The sequence below is a fragment of the Magallana gigas genome, chromosome 3 (genome assembly GCF_963853765.1).
Source record: "Magallana gigas chromosome 3, xbMagGiga1.1, whole genome shotgun sequence".
Taxonomy (NCBI): domain Eukaryota; kingdom Metazoa; phylum Mollusca; class Bivalvia; order Ostreida; family Ostreidae; genus Magallana; species Magallana gigas.
In genome coordinates this window covers 36,443,505-36,458,250 of record NC_088855.1, presented here as the reverse complement: position 1 = coordinate 36,458,250, position 14,746 = coordinate 36,443,505, and the positions used below count along the sequence as shown (strand labels likewise).

The following is a 14,746-nucleotide window of genomic DNA, read 5'->3' as shown; positions in this document are numbered from 1 at the left end:
TATATATATATATATATATATATATATATATATATATATATATATATATATACGTGTTACCATTAATCCTGCGCTCGGTATTAATATGTTTTACGGTGTGACCGTTGGGGCGAGCGCAGAAGGAACCAAACATCTCTCATCATTGTTAAATGCAACGTTAACCCATGGACTTGCCCCAACCTAAAAACTTTGGCTTTGTCTCGAAAACTTTTATCACCGCAAGGAACCCGAAGTTATCAAATATTTATCCCAATTGTCCATCATACACTTAAACAAACTACCACTGAGCATAGATTTAATGTAAAACAGACTTATTAAAATATGTCGAATCAAAGACGTTTGATTTTTTTTTTATAAAAGGACAATCATGTTTTATCATTCCTTAACTTTTTAATAATGATCATTAAAATCAGTAATTAATAAACTGCTTGTCTGAGTGTGTTATTTCCCATTTTGTTCCTTGTTGTTATTTTCCTCTGTATCATCAATTCGTTTTTAATTTTCTTAATTTTTGTATGCTATATATGCGTTGTAGACATTTTTTAAATAATTTTTTGTCACCTACCTCACGCATGAATATTACAATTGAATCAATATGACTGTAAATTAAGTATGGAACTTGCATGTGTGTTTACTTAGCCAAAAAATATGATAACAAAACTAATCAGCCGAACAGTTACCATTAATACTGATACTGAGTACTTACTACACGTTACACCGTACAGTACATATATGCTTGATCCACCTCTAAACTTAACTTCTTTTGCGCTCGACAGTTCTCGTAAATTGTCGGAAAAATTCGGGAAAGGAAATGACGTCATATGTCAGCAAAAGTTCAGATAGGTACAGTTTTTAACGTAAGCATATATGTTGTTTACTTCAGTGTTTTTAAAAGATTTTTGTTGTTATAACTGAAATAGATGTATACGATTAAGAGGTAAGAATTTTCCTTAGAAACGCTTCCTGTTCCACCATGTTGCTATGCACCGCAAAGGATTATTGGGATATGTAGAACTTTTTCACGTGGCCTCATAAAAATTTCTTTGAACAATGTGCAGATTTCAACTCGAATTTCCTCCGTTCGTACACGTTGTCTATGGAGCTCGCTGCGCTCGCTATTATCTCAAAAAGTCGATGGCGCGTTGTTTTTTTGTTTATATATATATATATATATATATATATATATATATATATATATATATATATATATATATATATATATATATATATATATATAATTATAAGTTACATGTATCTATTTGAATAGTTTTTCCTTTCATTGCTAAAATATCCCTAGAATAGACCAAACTTTGAAAGTTTCAAAGGTCTAATATAACTATCGTACTAGGATTTTGCTTAATACGATATTTCCGTTAATTTGATCCTCGGGATCTTATTCGTCCTTGACCAGACACCTGGCGTTGTCTGTGCCACGTTATATAACCCAGAATTCTCTCCTCCTCAACCTGGGGAGTAGCCCTTTCCCTGTCTGTATAAAAAGAGGAGGCAAAAGACAGCTTCCAGTTGACTACTGGAGAGCTGCTTTCCCCGCACCTCCTTTTTATACGCACGGACACTACTTCCGATCTCCGGACCTTATAAGTAAATGCGATTAAGTGCATACTAATGATCTGACGCACCGTGGTCAGTAGAAGCGTTTTATTTAGATTTCTGACCCGGCATCGACAGGCTCATCACTGGACTTAATAACACATTTCTCCATGAACCTAAATAAACATACGTTATCTATTTACCGCATGTCCTTTAACCAATTTCTGTATAATTTCCGTTATGATAAATTCCAAGCTGTCTTTTGCCTCCTCTTTTTATACAGACAGGGAAAGGGCTACTCCCCAGGTTGAGGAGGAGAGAATTCTGGGTTATATAACGTGGCACAGACAACGCCAGGTGTCTGGTCAAGGACGAATAAGATCCCGAGGATCAAATTAACGGAAATATCGTATTAAGCAAAATCCTAGTACGATATAGTGGTGGAAATCCGGTCTTCGTCCAAGCCACGGTAACGTCAATTCTTCCAGTTAGAGAACATCTGGCTCGAAATTTATTCAGCCTGATTTTGAAGATTCAGACATTGAATTTAACGCTAACACATATAGACCAGATTTCGTATCAGAATCGAGACCAGATTTTGCATCAGGATCGAACAAGAACTATAAAAACATTTCGCAAACTTCCCCGCCTTTGTTTTATTCTAATGATGATTTAAATTTCAACTATCCATCTGTGGTACTAAATCCACACGAGGCATCTTCATCCCAGGCGGCTTCCTTCGGAAGGACTACATTTCCGTCCTTCGATAGACACGAAATCAGCAGAGTCCCGGACCCGTCGGACGCACACAACGCTACGGACGAATATAACACTCCGAACGCAAACAACGTCAACAACGAATCCAACGCCCCGGACCTTTCGGACACACACAACGCCCAAAACCTTCCGAGCGCACATAACGTCAAGGACGGATTCAACGCCCCGGACCCTTCGGACGCGCACAACGCCCCGAACGCATCCCAGGCCTCCAAGACAAGCAACCCACCGCAGAACCTACCTCGAACCAGCCAGGAATTTGTAATACCAGAAAATACGGCTGCCAACTCACAGACAGCAGGTAGAAACTCATTTTTCTCTACCTTTAGAATGTCTTCTAACATTAAATTAGACAAATTTAAAGGAGATGGCTCTCAGGACGTAAATGCATGGTTTACAAATTTTGGGCAATGGGCAAAATTTCATGATTTGCCTGATTCTAAAATTATTGATGCTTTTCCGTTTTATTTAGAGGGGCATGCAAAAATTTGGTATGATTCTTTGTCACCTGAACAAAAAGTAAATCCTGCGACACTTACAAACTTGTTTCAAGAAAGGTTTAAAGAATTAGAAAACTTTTTGGATTTGTCGGTACTTCAAATGAAGCAAAAGGGGACAGAACCTGTGGGAGAATTTTTGTCCAGACTGGTCAGTTTAGCTTCTATTAAAAATATTCCAGAAAAAGTTTTACTTTCAGTTGCAATGAATGGTTTAAGATCTGATATTAAAACATACGTTGTTACCCAGAACCCCAAAACAATGGAACAGTTAAGGCAAATTGCAATTTTGGCGGAAAAATCTCAACCAAGTCAAATTACAACGTTAGAGACGTATGAAAATTTGTTGTCGGAGATTAAGAACTTAAAAGAAAAAATTGAGACAAAGACAGAAGTTAATGAAATTAACCGTGTTATGCCGCAAACTCAAGATTATTCCCCACAATTTGTAACGCAACAACCACCTGTTTTTCAGCAAAGGGTTAGATTTCATTCGCCGCCACAGCAGGCACCTATTTATCGGCCAAGACGGCAAACTATCAGGCTAAATAGATCAAGAACGGTCAGATACGCGTTGCCCGGTGTCAATATAAGACCTAATACACAGCAGCAGTCAACCCAACACCCCCGCATGATCGCTCCGCAATGTTATTTTTGTCTAGGCATGTGCATGGATAGATCCAGATGCCCCGCACGAAATGCTCTCTGTCATACTTGTAACAGAGTGGGCCATTTTTCAAGGGCGTGTAGACAGTCATATGTTGTACAACAATAGGAAATCGCGCCTATCTCCAAAACGTTCATTCCCAGATCCACTGTTCAAAATTATCATCAGAAAAAACAATTACGTTGGCAACAAAACCATTTTCAAAATTTTAACGATCAACACTTAAATTTAAAGAAAAATCAAATTCACAATTTCAAATCAACACAAAATTCTAATTTAAAACAAAAGAAAAATCGAAATTTCAATCAAAACAAATTTGGAGATGGGCAAGAGACAGATTCTGTTGATGTTTTAATTTCTTTTAAAGAAAAATGTTCTATTCCTGTATATGTACATACCACTCGGTTTAATGCTCTTTTAGATACAGGATCAACAATTTCAGCCATTAATTCCGACACTTTGAACAAAATCAAAATTCATGAAAATAAACTTAAAAATTCTGAAATTTCGTTTATCACCGGTGCTGGGGGAACGACACATACAGTAAATGGGAAAATCGAATTGGAAATAAAAATAGGAGGTCTTAAATTTAGGCAAATATTTTATGTCATTCAAGACTTGTGTCATCCTTTAATTTTGGGAACTGATTTTATGAAAAAACAAAAAGCATGCATTGATTGGGGTACGAAAACATTGTATTTACAAGAGTTTTCTACTTATGTTAATATAATTAACGTAAGTAATGGTTTGGCCAGAGTCTCAAAAGCAATTACCGTACAACCGAACGGATTTGCAAATATTCCAATAAAACTCTCGCGCACTCAGAAAAACCATACCGTGTTATTAGAACCGACTGGCAATATACAAAAGCAGCTCGCAATTGCAAAGTGTCTTGTAATTAATCGGCCGAAGCGCGTGTTTATACAAGTAGCCAATGCATCCAATAAGAACGTATGCTTGACCGCGGGCACGATAATAGCTACAGTGAGTACGATCCGGACAAAAGCTATTTATTCCATAGACGAAAATAACACAACTATAAAATCGAAATATAAACATGTACCGTTAGACTTAACATCAACTGTGTTATCAGATCAGCAAAAGCAAATATTTCAAGAATTTATCAATCAAAACAGTGATGTCTTTGCAAATGATTTATCAGAATTAGGTAAATGCAACAATTATTATCATTCCATTATAACAGAAACGGAAAAACCTATTCAATCGCAGCCCTATAGAACATCGCCAAAAGCAAAGTTGGAAATTGAAAAACAAGTTAAACAAATGTTGAAATACGATATAATTGAAGAAAGCATTTCCGCGTATGCTTCTCCGGTTGTCTTAGTTAAAAAGCCAAATAATGAATATAGATTTGCAATAGATTATAGAAAATTGAACGCGGTCACTCAACTTCAAACTTTTCCATCTATGCGTTTAGATGATGTATTCGATGCGGTAGGTCAAACCAATTTAAAGCTCAGATATTTTCAACTCTAGATTTGGCTTCGGGTTATTGGCAAATTGCCTTGGATGAACGAACAAAACATAAAACTGCTTTTATTACGCATGATAATTTATATCAGTTTAAACGAATGCCTTTTGGATTAGTTAATGCACCTGCGACGTTTCAAATGCTCATGAATATGATTCTTAAAGGTCTTACGTGGAAACATTGTTTGGTTTACATTGATGACATCATTGTATGGTCAGATAATTTTGAAAATCATTTAAAACATCTTTCTTTAATTTTTCAAAGATTACGAGACGCAAATTTGACATTAAAACCACTCAAATGTTCATTTGCAAGATCAGAAGTCAATTATTTGGGACATATTATATCAAAACACGGAATAAAAGTAAATCCATCCAAAATTGACGCGGTAAAATCTTATCCTTTACCCAAAAATCAGCATGATGTTCGCAGTTTTCTGGGTCTTGCAAATTATTATCGGAAATTTGTCAAAGGTTATTCCAAAATTGCGCTACCTTTAAATAGATTATTGACAAAGAACACGCTGTTTAAATGGACACAAGATTGTCAAACTGCTTTTGATTCATTAAAACAAACTTTAACGAATACTCCCATCTTGGCGTATCCAGATTTTCAAAAACAATTTATTGTATCTTGCGATGCATCTGGAATGGCAATAGGTTATGTTCTGTCACAAATTGGGGATGATGATAAGGAACATGTAATTGCATATGGGGGAAGAGCGCTTAGCAATACAGAAAAATCATATTCTGTTACGGAACAGGAAATGCTAGCATTAATATCAGCTATTGATCATTTTCGCGTTTATTTAATTAACAATAAATTCATTGTTAATACCAACCACAAGGCGCTTACCTGGTTAAAAACGATAAAACATACAAATGCAAGATTAATTCGATGGGCTTTAAAATTGCAAGAATATACATTTGATATTAAACATCGACCAGGAATAAAACATCAAAATTGTGATGCTCTTTCAAGAAGGCCATACCCAGATCAAGACATGTGTCAAAACACAAACAAGTTCTCCCAAGATGATGATTTGTTACCGTCAGAAAAAACAGAAATAACATTCATCTATGCAAATGAAAATTCTGAAGACATTTTAAAAATGGCTGAAAAGAAAACAGAATGTCAAAACACCACAATAAATGTACTATCAATTCAAACTCAAATTAAGAATGAACAACAAAATTGTCCATATTTTAAGCATATTTATGAGTATATACAACAAGGACTTCTTCCGGCAGATAAAAATCGTGCAAAAGCAATTCCGTATGAAGCAAATCAGTATGAAATTATAAATGATGTATTGTTTCATATATTCCAACCAAGAACTAAAAATAAGGCAAAAACGGAAGTAATTTTAAAACAATTGGCTGTTCCGGAAAAACTAAGAAATGATGTGATAAGGTCATATCATGATTCAATTGCAGGCGGTTGTCATTTAGGCGTTCAAAGGACATATGTGGCAATAAAACAAAAATACTTTTGGCCTAAAATGTATCAAAATATCTACGATTATGTAACGTCATGTGACATCTGTCAAAGGGTCAAACGAGATACGTCAGCTCGAAATGCACCATTACATCCCTTGCCAGTCCAAGGTACCTTTGATAGATGGCATATGGACATTTTGGCAGGATTACCAAAAACAAAACAAGGCTTTCAATACATTCTAGTGGTTACAGATTCCTTGTCGCATTGGTCAGAAGCTTTGCCAATGAAAACTCAGGAGGCTACTGAAGTTGCTAATGTATTATACAAAGAAATTTTTACTAGATATGGGGCTCCTAGGACTTTAGTCAGTGATAGGGGACAAAATTTTATGTCAAAAATAGTGCAGGTCTTGTGTAAAATTTTTCAAGTTACACGACATGTCACAAGTTCCTATCACCCACAAAGTAATGTAGCTTGTGAAAGAATTAATTCCACGCTTGCGCAATCTTTACGGGCTTATTGTCAAAAAGAACAAACACAATGGGATGAAATTTTGCCCAGTATTTTGATGGCATTTAGAATGAGTCCCTCAACGCAATCAACGGGGTTTTCGCCATACTATATGGTATTTGGAAAAGAAATGTCCTTGCCGTTGGATGTTGCGTTATTGCCAACGGAGGAATTAAACAAAGCGCCTGATGCATACGTAAAGGAATTGGTCCATAAAGTAAAAATTATTCAAGAACTCGCAAAACAAAATGTAAAAGATGTCCAAAAAGTAAATAAAGAACGATATGATAAAAAAACAAAGGTACCACAATTTCGGATAAGGGACCAAGTACTACTCAAAGTCATGAAACGTACCCCAGGAAAAAAACATAAATATTTACATACATCTATCCCCGATTCAATCACACATCCTGTAATAATTCAAAGACTTTTTGATTTATTCAAAAATATTACTATAAAGAAATTAACTAAATTTATTTATTACTGTAATGTTCACTTAGAATGTGAAACTGAATATATTTATCAACAGTTGATTACATTCGCTGATTTTTTGTGTTTTGATTTACTTTTTACCTTATTAGAGGAATATACGTTAACACTCAGTAAAGGAACAACCTTTGACTTACTCGTTTTATATTTTGAATGTTTTGGCCTTTCACCGATTGCAAATAATTATTTGGTAAAAGTTTCTCATTTATATCGATTACCTAAGCAATTCGTATTCGACTTAATTTTGGAGGATGGATATATACCTCTGCGATTTAGAAAAAATAAATTAAAAAAATCGGTGAGAGAACAATTAAGGTCATCTTGGTATGATCAACCTACGGATGATAGGTTTAACATTCATTGTGCTGTGTGTATGTTTGGTTGTCCAGCAACACAGCTGTGTGCAACAACCGAATGCTGTTTTGCACGGGTGCACAGGCAGTGTCTAGACAAAATTAACGCAGTGGGACGGTACCCTTCTGGCACCTTATTTATCATGTGCCAAGGCCAATGCTCAGGACAACGATTGTTTTACACAAATCAGAGTTTTTAAAATATCATCCGGACACTGTTCAATTTCCTGACCTTGATCATTTTTAAAAATCTATTCACGGAATCTTGAGGACAAGATTTTTTTTGTTAGTAGGGGGAATTTATCATAACGGAAATTATACAGAAATTGGTTAAAGGACATGCGGTAAATAGATAACGTATGTTTATTTAGGTTCATGGAGAAATGTGTTATTAAGTCCAGTGATGAGCCTGTCGATGCCGGGTCAGAAATCTAAATAAAACGCTTCTACTGACCACGGTGCGTCAGATCATTAGTATGCACTTAATCTCATTTACTTATAAGGTCCGGAGATCGGAAGTAGTGTCCGTGCGTATAAAAAGGAGGTGCGGGGAAAGCGGCTCTCCAGTAGTCAACTGGAAGCTGTCTTTTGCCTCCTCTTTTTATACAGGTAAGATCATAGTAAGATACTTGCGCGGTTTTAATAAAAGTTAACAAAAATGATTCAGAAGGTTCAAGTAAATATAATATCTTATTTTCAGAGTTTTTGTAATCAATGTTTATTGTTATTAATTATACATTATATTATATTGTGGAATTTGATTGGAATGTTTTATTAGTAAACTTGAATAAAAGAAGTAGTCAACTGGAAGCTGTCTTTTGCCTCCTCTTTTTATACAGACAGGGAAAGGGCTACTCCCCAGGTTGAGGAGGAGAGAATTCTGGGTTATATAACGTGGCACAGACAACGCCAGGTGTCTGGTCAAGGACGAATAAGATCCCGAGGATCAAATTAACGGAAATATCGTATTAAGCAAAATCCTAGTACGATATAACATTGGAATTACTAATACTTAAAGCAGAATACTTATTACAAACAAGGCAAATTATCAACTATTTAAAAATCATTTATAAAAATAGAGTCGAAAATTTTGAACTCAAATTATGTCCAAGACTTTTCAATATTCAATCGATACAAATAAAAGTCAGGGATCTATGTTATTTTAAAGATATTATTTATAAAATTTATATATAATAGTATTCCTCCATATTCATGCATTAAAATATGCATTATATTAGTATTTAAAGCTAATATTGACATGTTCAAATCCTTTAAATATTCAACCAATACATATCGAAGTGCGATGATACTCCAACGAGTCCTGCACTTTATTGGAAGAAGAAGAAAAAAGATTAGGCTACTATTCTTTAATTTATATATCTATTCCTCCATATTTATGCAGTAAAAAGGTATTTAAAACTATTAAAAATTATGTTTATAATTTTCATAGGGTACATTCTCTCTTGGAGAAAACGTACCCTAGGAAATGGGTACGTTTTCTCCTGGGTACGTTTTCTCTTGGGTACGTTTTCTCCTGACACCCAATGTTAGACCTCTACGTCATAACTTTCAGTTTGCAAAATGAGATATTGTCATAGACCAAAATAAACACTAAAGACAGTGAAGCAAAGGAAGGAGGAGGTGTAACGTGTTACTCGTTTCACTATGAAAGTTTATTTGTTATGCTTCATGTAGGTTTGCAAGATAGAAGTCACAACCTGTTAGATATGAGAAATTAAAACGATTGATAAATTTATAGTAGTAGTTGACAGCTATAGGATATTCAGTCAGCTCTGATCAGACAAAGACGGATACGACTGCAGTATGTTGTGTGCCACAGTGCAAGGTAGATGGACAAAATGACCTACGAATAGAGACTTTTTGCCAAGCTAATCAAGCTGAAATATTCACATGTTAAGCCTCGGCAAAACTTAACAGCTGAACCAGCATGCATAAACCTTAAATATCTTGCACAATTTTTGGATGCTTATTAGTTATTACACACAGGGAAATGGAAGACAACATTTTCCACAACTTTGTCTTTGTGTTGGAGTTTGATATTTTAACAAGATTTAAAGAAAAGCAGTGTTGGAGAAGAAAGATAACAGAACATGGAGGGACAATATCCTATGTTTTTACTCCGAAGGTGAGTGACTGAGTGAGTGTCTCTAGAAAGGCCTGTCTCTTCACACATTCTTGACAGATTTATATATAAGAAAATTAAACTTTTGGGTATTAGATGAGAGAATATAATCTTAGCTAGATTTGTTGAAACTAAAAAACTTTGACTGGCGTCTCTTCTGGAAGAAATGTCAGTTAAAATTTTCAGTCTTTATGAATCTAGCTGGTTAATATGTATAAGCATATTAAATGTAGGTGATCGCACTCTTGTTTTACTATACTCTGTCCCAAGTTTTTGCTTTCACCACTTTTCGCTTGATATTTTGATTTATACCTTTGTGCTCAAACTATGTTCATCCACTAATATAAAAAATGGCCAGATTATCTGTTTTAAAACGCCCCCACTACTGCTTCAAGTTTCAATACACATCCCAAAATAGAAAGTCTACGGGATTTTGCATTGCATCAGGCATGAAATAGCCCAGATGATAACGTTGAAAAATAGTGTGAGGTATTCCAAGTGAGTTCTGAAGATGAAAAGTTGTAAATATTTCCCATTAATAATAACCTCCATAAGAAATTTGTTTTCGTTCCTGTGAACTTTTATGAGTAGATGAATAATGCGTCAAAGAAGATATTTTCCCTTACATCAATTTCAACTGTATTTCTTTCACAGGTATTTGTATTTTAATCAAAAATCATAAAAAAGTGATGGAAGCAATAGCTTGGGACATACAGTACTACATGTATAATTGCTTTACAAACAATGCATATAATTAATAGATCATCAGATTTTATCTGCTAGTAGCTAAATCTGTCAAAGGTTTGTGAGAAGATGAGTGGATCAGAAACACTGAGTTAGGAATATGGTACATAGAGGAATTTTATGAAAACATTTTGTTAATCTAGTATAATCTATAACACCGAAAATAAGAGAGAGAGGAGATCGAGGGAGAGAAATAGAAAAGAGACATATTGTACACATGTTTCTGGATGAAATCCTGAAATTTCAAAGATTTTGGAAAAAATATAGTGGTCTTGACATGTTGTAAAAATGTTGAGTCAGTTATTACGAACATAGGATATTTATGTCTTTGATCTTGTTTACATTAAAGGTAACAAAATTATGAAAATAAAAAAAATCTTATGTACCAGTAATTGGATTCAACATTTACTATATTAAAGTAATTCAAGATCTTGAAATACAATCTCAGGGATTATATGGAATAAATATGTATTGCAAATACATACCGTTACAACCTATCATATGAACAGATACTTAATAACAAATATTTTTCAGGTAAACTATGTGGTGCTATTTGGTGATATGTTGGAGAAATCATCGTATAAGCAAAGACAAGCTGTGAGACATAATGTTCCTGTTCTGCGCTGTGAATTCATCACTGATTGTATTGAACAGAAGCAGATTTTGCCAACAGCCACATATGCTGTGGGAGAACCAATCTCTGGAAAGAATTTCAAAAAAGGACGAATAAGTAAGAGTTCTTGGAGAAATTTTTATGCATATATATAAGTCTCAATGTACCTGTATACTATATATGCCATGATACATACTATTTTGAATTCTCATTTAAGTAATTAACAACAGTACTGGTAACTTGATTTATAGCTAAACAAGAAAAGACAAAAAGGTACCTCAGTGCTAGAAGACATGTGAAGAGTGTTAATTTGAATGCTATAAAGTCCTGGTCTCTGGATGATCCTGAAGCCCCATCACACAATGATGATCAGTATGAGGTAGCCAAGTGGGTTTTGTTAAAGGTACAGTGAAAATAATTGGACTTTGAAAAATTTCTTGCAATAATAGAATTATGGTACGTACTTCAAGTGACAGTGATCGATTTAATGTTTCAATGGAAAAGTGTGGTTCATAACTATTTCATAATTGCGTCACATTTTTTGAAATATGTAATGACAGTGATTTATTGTTTAAATGGAAAAGTATGGTTCATAACTATTTCATGATTGCTTAACACTTTTAGAAATTTTAATGGTAAAATACTAAATTCAATGTTTGTATGTTATGTATATATACATGTACAATATAGGTCAGTTAATTTAATTGACAAGGATTAGTATTTTGAAACCTGAATTGAGACAGCTTATGTGCTATATTAGAATTGACTCACCACAATGTTTGATTTCCACCCAATCCTAGTAATTCCCATATTTTATTTATATATATACATGTGATAATAAATTGATGTGCAAGATCATAATGTTAATAAATGATATACAATTTAATTTATGATTTCTCATTATTCACTTTTCAGTCAACAAAAGTGATTCAGGTTATTGAGGTTCATGCGCTGACGTCATGTGACAAGTTCCGGCTATATCATCAGGAGGGACACTTGGATGGGGAGGTGATTACTGTGCTTCTATAGAACACAATCCTTCAATGATATTCCTCTACAGGTTAAATGTAAAAATGACTCTTTTCTGTGAAGTTATGTTAAAATTAGTCCCCTTATCTTTTTTTTTTCCATTTCTATGGGAAAAAATTGATTTTTACTTGTGGTTTTTTTTGTTGTTGTTTGTATAGCTGTAAGTTATTCATGAGCACTTAACTAAACATAAATTACTCTTGCAGCACATATTGGCTTCTGAAGGCCCTGTGGTCTGGTATTTGGATACTGCTGATGAAGTTCTGGTTTGTTTTGAACAACTTTACAAGAGGTACACATCAGGCATGATGAATATGGAACCTTGGTACACACCTAGATTTGTCTCCAATCAAATAGGGTCACACAAACTCAAAATGGTAAAGAATTCACTACCAACAAATATTAATCAAAGTACTAAAAGTATTGATGTACACTAGGCATGTTAATTTTGTATGATTCTATATCTCAAATGGTGTTTGATAAAAGCTCAAAATTTTCCTGTAATTCAATAACTCTACAACTATTGACAATTAAACAATGTTTTAATCTCATGTTTACATTGATACATACTGTTGTAAAATGTCACAAAAGATAAGTGGAGTTTGATGTGAAGTCACTTTGTACAACATTGTGGCAGAAATTAAGGGCTATAGGTTCTTTTTTCTTCAGACATTGGATGATCTTTGTTTGATGAACAGTGACCTTGATCCAGATGTCGGACAGTTTGTGGAGATGATTTGGAAGGAAGCCACCCAAGAGGCTGAGAAAATGCTTACTATGTCTATGGAACATATCAAATCTGATAAAGTATGCATCTTAATTTATCATTGTTGCTTGTTTCAGGTAAAGCTTAGAAAAGCTGTTGTTAATGTGCAAAACAAAGTGTATGCATTGTTTTGCTCTTACATGTAAGTATTTGATCTTCTTACATGTAGTCCTTATGTCAAATGGAAAATAAGTTATGAAAATGTGTAACGTAATCTTTTTAAATCTCATTTGTAGGTAGATGATGCCATGGTCATTTTGCAACAGATTAAGCAGATGAAGAAAGAGAATCAAGGAGACAACCGCTTGGCTGGATTAGTGGAAGAGTTCTATAACGAGGCTCTCCCCCACAAACAACAGTACATAACACGAGATCTAGATCCACAAACCATCTCCCAGAAACTAGATTTGTGTCAGGTACTGTGGTTTCATTAATTTTCGTGGGTATCAATTTTCGTGGATTTTCTGAAAACCACAGTTTTAAGGATACGTAATTTCGTGGCCAATGATCCTATCAATACAAAGTGTTAGTTGAAATTGAACTTCAATGAACATTTAATTTCCTGGGTTGCAGAAAAATTTGAATGGCACACAGACAGGAAAACATGGTATACAATGAATGTTTTCTCCACATCTTGTGCAGATTTTTATTTGGGATACTGAAATGTAGCAGTATGCTTTTATGTGTACCGAAAGTTATATATTATGGTGGCAATTAAAAATCACGGCTAGTTAACTATGTACCTGTTTTCTGAAGTTTTCTCAAAGTTTTTATTCAAGCTATTAAAAGCAGTTAGCAGTAAATTGCAGTTGGGCCATTTAACATGCTCATATTGATATATTTTTTATGGTCTTGCATTTATATCTATCTTTTGCAGTTGATCTATGATGTCTTGGCTGTAAGTGAAGCCACAGATTTTTCTCCTGCTGCCAGCACTGTTGCTAAGTACAGGGCCCTAAGATGTCACATGACAAAATTGGACCTGTCTGCCAGCAAATATCAAGTCATACAAAATATTCTCAAGGACAGTGAACAAAGGTGGTTTTTATTTTCTTGTTATTAAAGTAGTTGCCTTTATACTTTATACTCCATTTTAAAGACTGTGTGTAAACATTCATCCTAATAATCATGCACATGTATGTGTATGTTTTCTCAAAGTTTTGTTTTCTTATCATCATGTCGTATAAGTGTTGCTTTTGTCTTTTTAAAGCATTGCAGTTCACAGTGTTTTTGAAGCTGGGAGAACCATGGAGGACATTTTGTTTGAGAGTACTGCTGAATGTATTGGAAACACACAATTATTGATGCATGCTTCAGGGCCCCATAATCTCTTGGGAATTCTATCAAGGTAAACTTGTCATTCATTGGTGAATACAAGCTAGGTTTCTATGATTGACATTTTTCTATGTAAAGTACTTAGATGCCATAACAAAATTTGTGTTTAATTCAATTCATATATTAACTATGAAGAATACATGTAGATAACACCTTTTGATTGATAATTTGAGACTATAAACACTGCAACAGTGTGCAATTACAGTTTGTGATTCAGGCAATGAATGATTTTCTCTTAGGGGACTACTTCTTCCTCAAAATGTAGTGGAGGAACACGGAGTGAACAGGACAGATGGGGGAAAACTGGGATATGGAATCTACTTCTCCAATTCATTCAAGT

General features: G+C 34.4%; 1 protein-coding gene across 2 annotated transcripts in view; it reads left to right on the top strand.

Annotated features, from left to right (window-relative positions):
* Positions 1–9,322: 9,322 nt before the first annotated feature.
* The window catches only part of LOC105343122 (uncharacterized), a 29,520-nt gene continuing 24,096 nt past the window's right edge, over positions 9,323–14,746 (top strand). For both annotated transcript variants that reach the window (XM_066079492.1, XM_020073272.3), the window contains exons 1-10: positions 9,323–9,922; positions 11,198–11,393; positions 11,528–11,679; positions 12,192–12,284; positions 12,512–12,682; positions 12,975–13,112; positions 13,308–13,487; positions 13,949–14,109; positions 14,282–14,419; positions 14,646–14,744. In XM_066079492.1, coding sequence (XP_065935564.1) covers positions 9,788–9,922; positions 11,198–11,393; positions 11,528–11,679; positions 12,192–12,284; positions 12,512–12,682; positions 12,975–13,112; positions 13,308–13,487; positions 13,949–14,109; positions 14,282–14,419; positions 14,646–14,744 — 1,463 coding nt within the window. In that variant the 5' untranslated portion in view covers positions 9,323–9,787. The remainder of the gene's footprint in view (positions 9,923–11,197; positions 11,394–11,527; positions 11,680–12,191; positions 12,285–12,511; positions 12,683–12,974; positions 13,113–13,307; positions 13,488–13,948; positions 14,110–14,281; positions 14,420–14,645; positions 14,745–14,746) is intronic.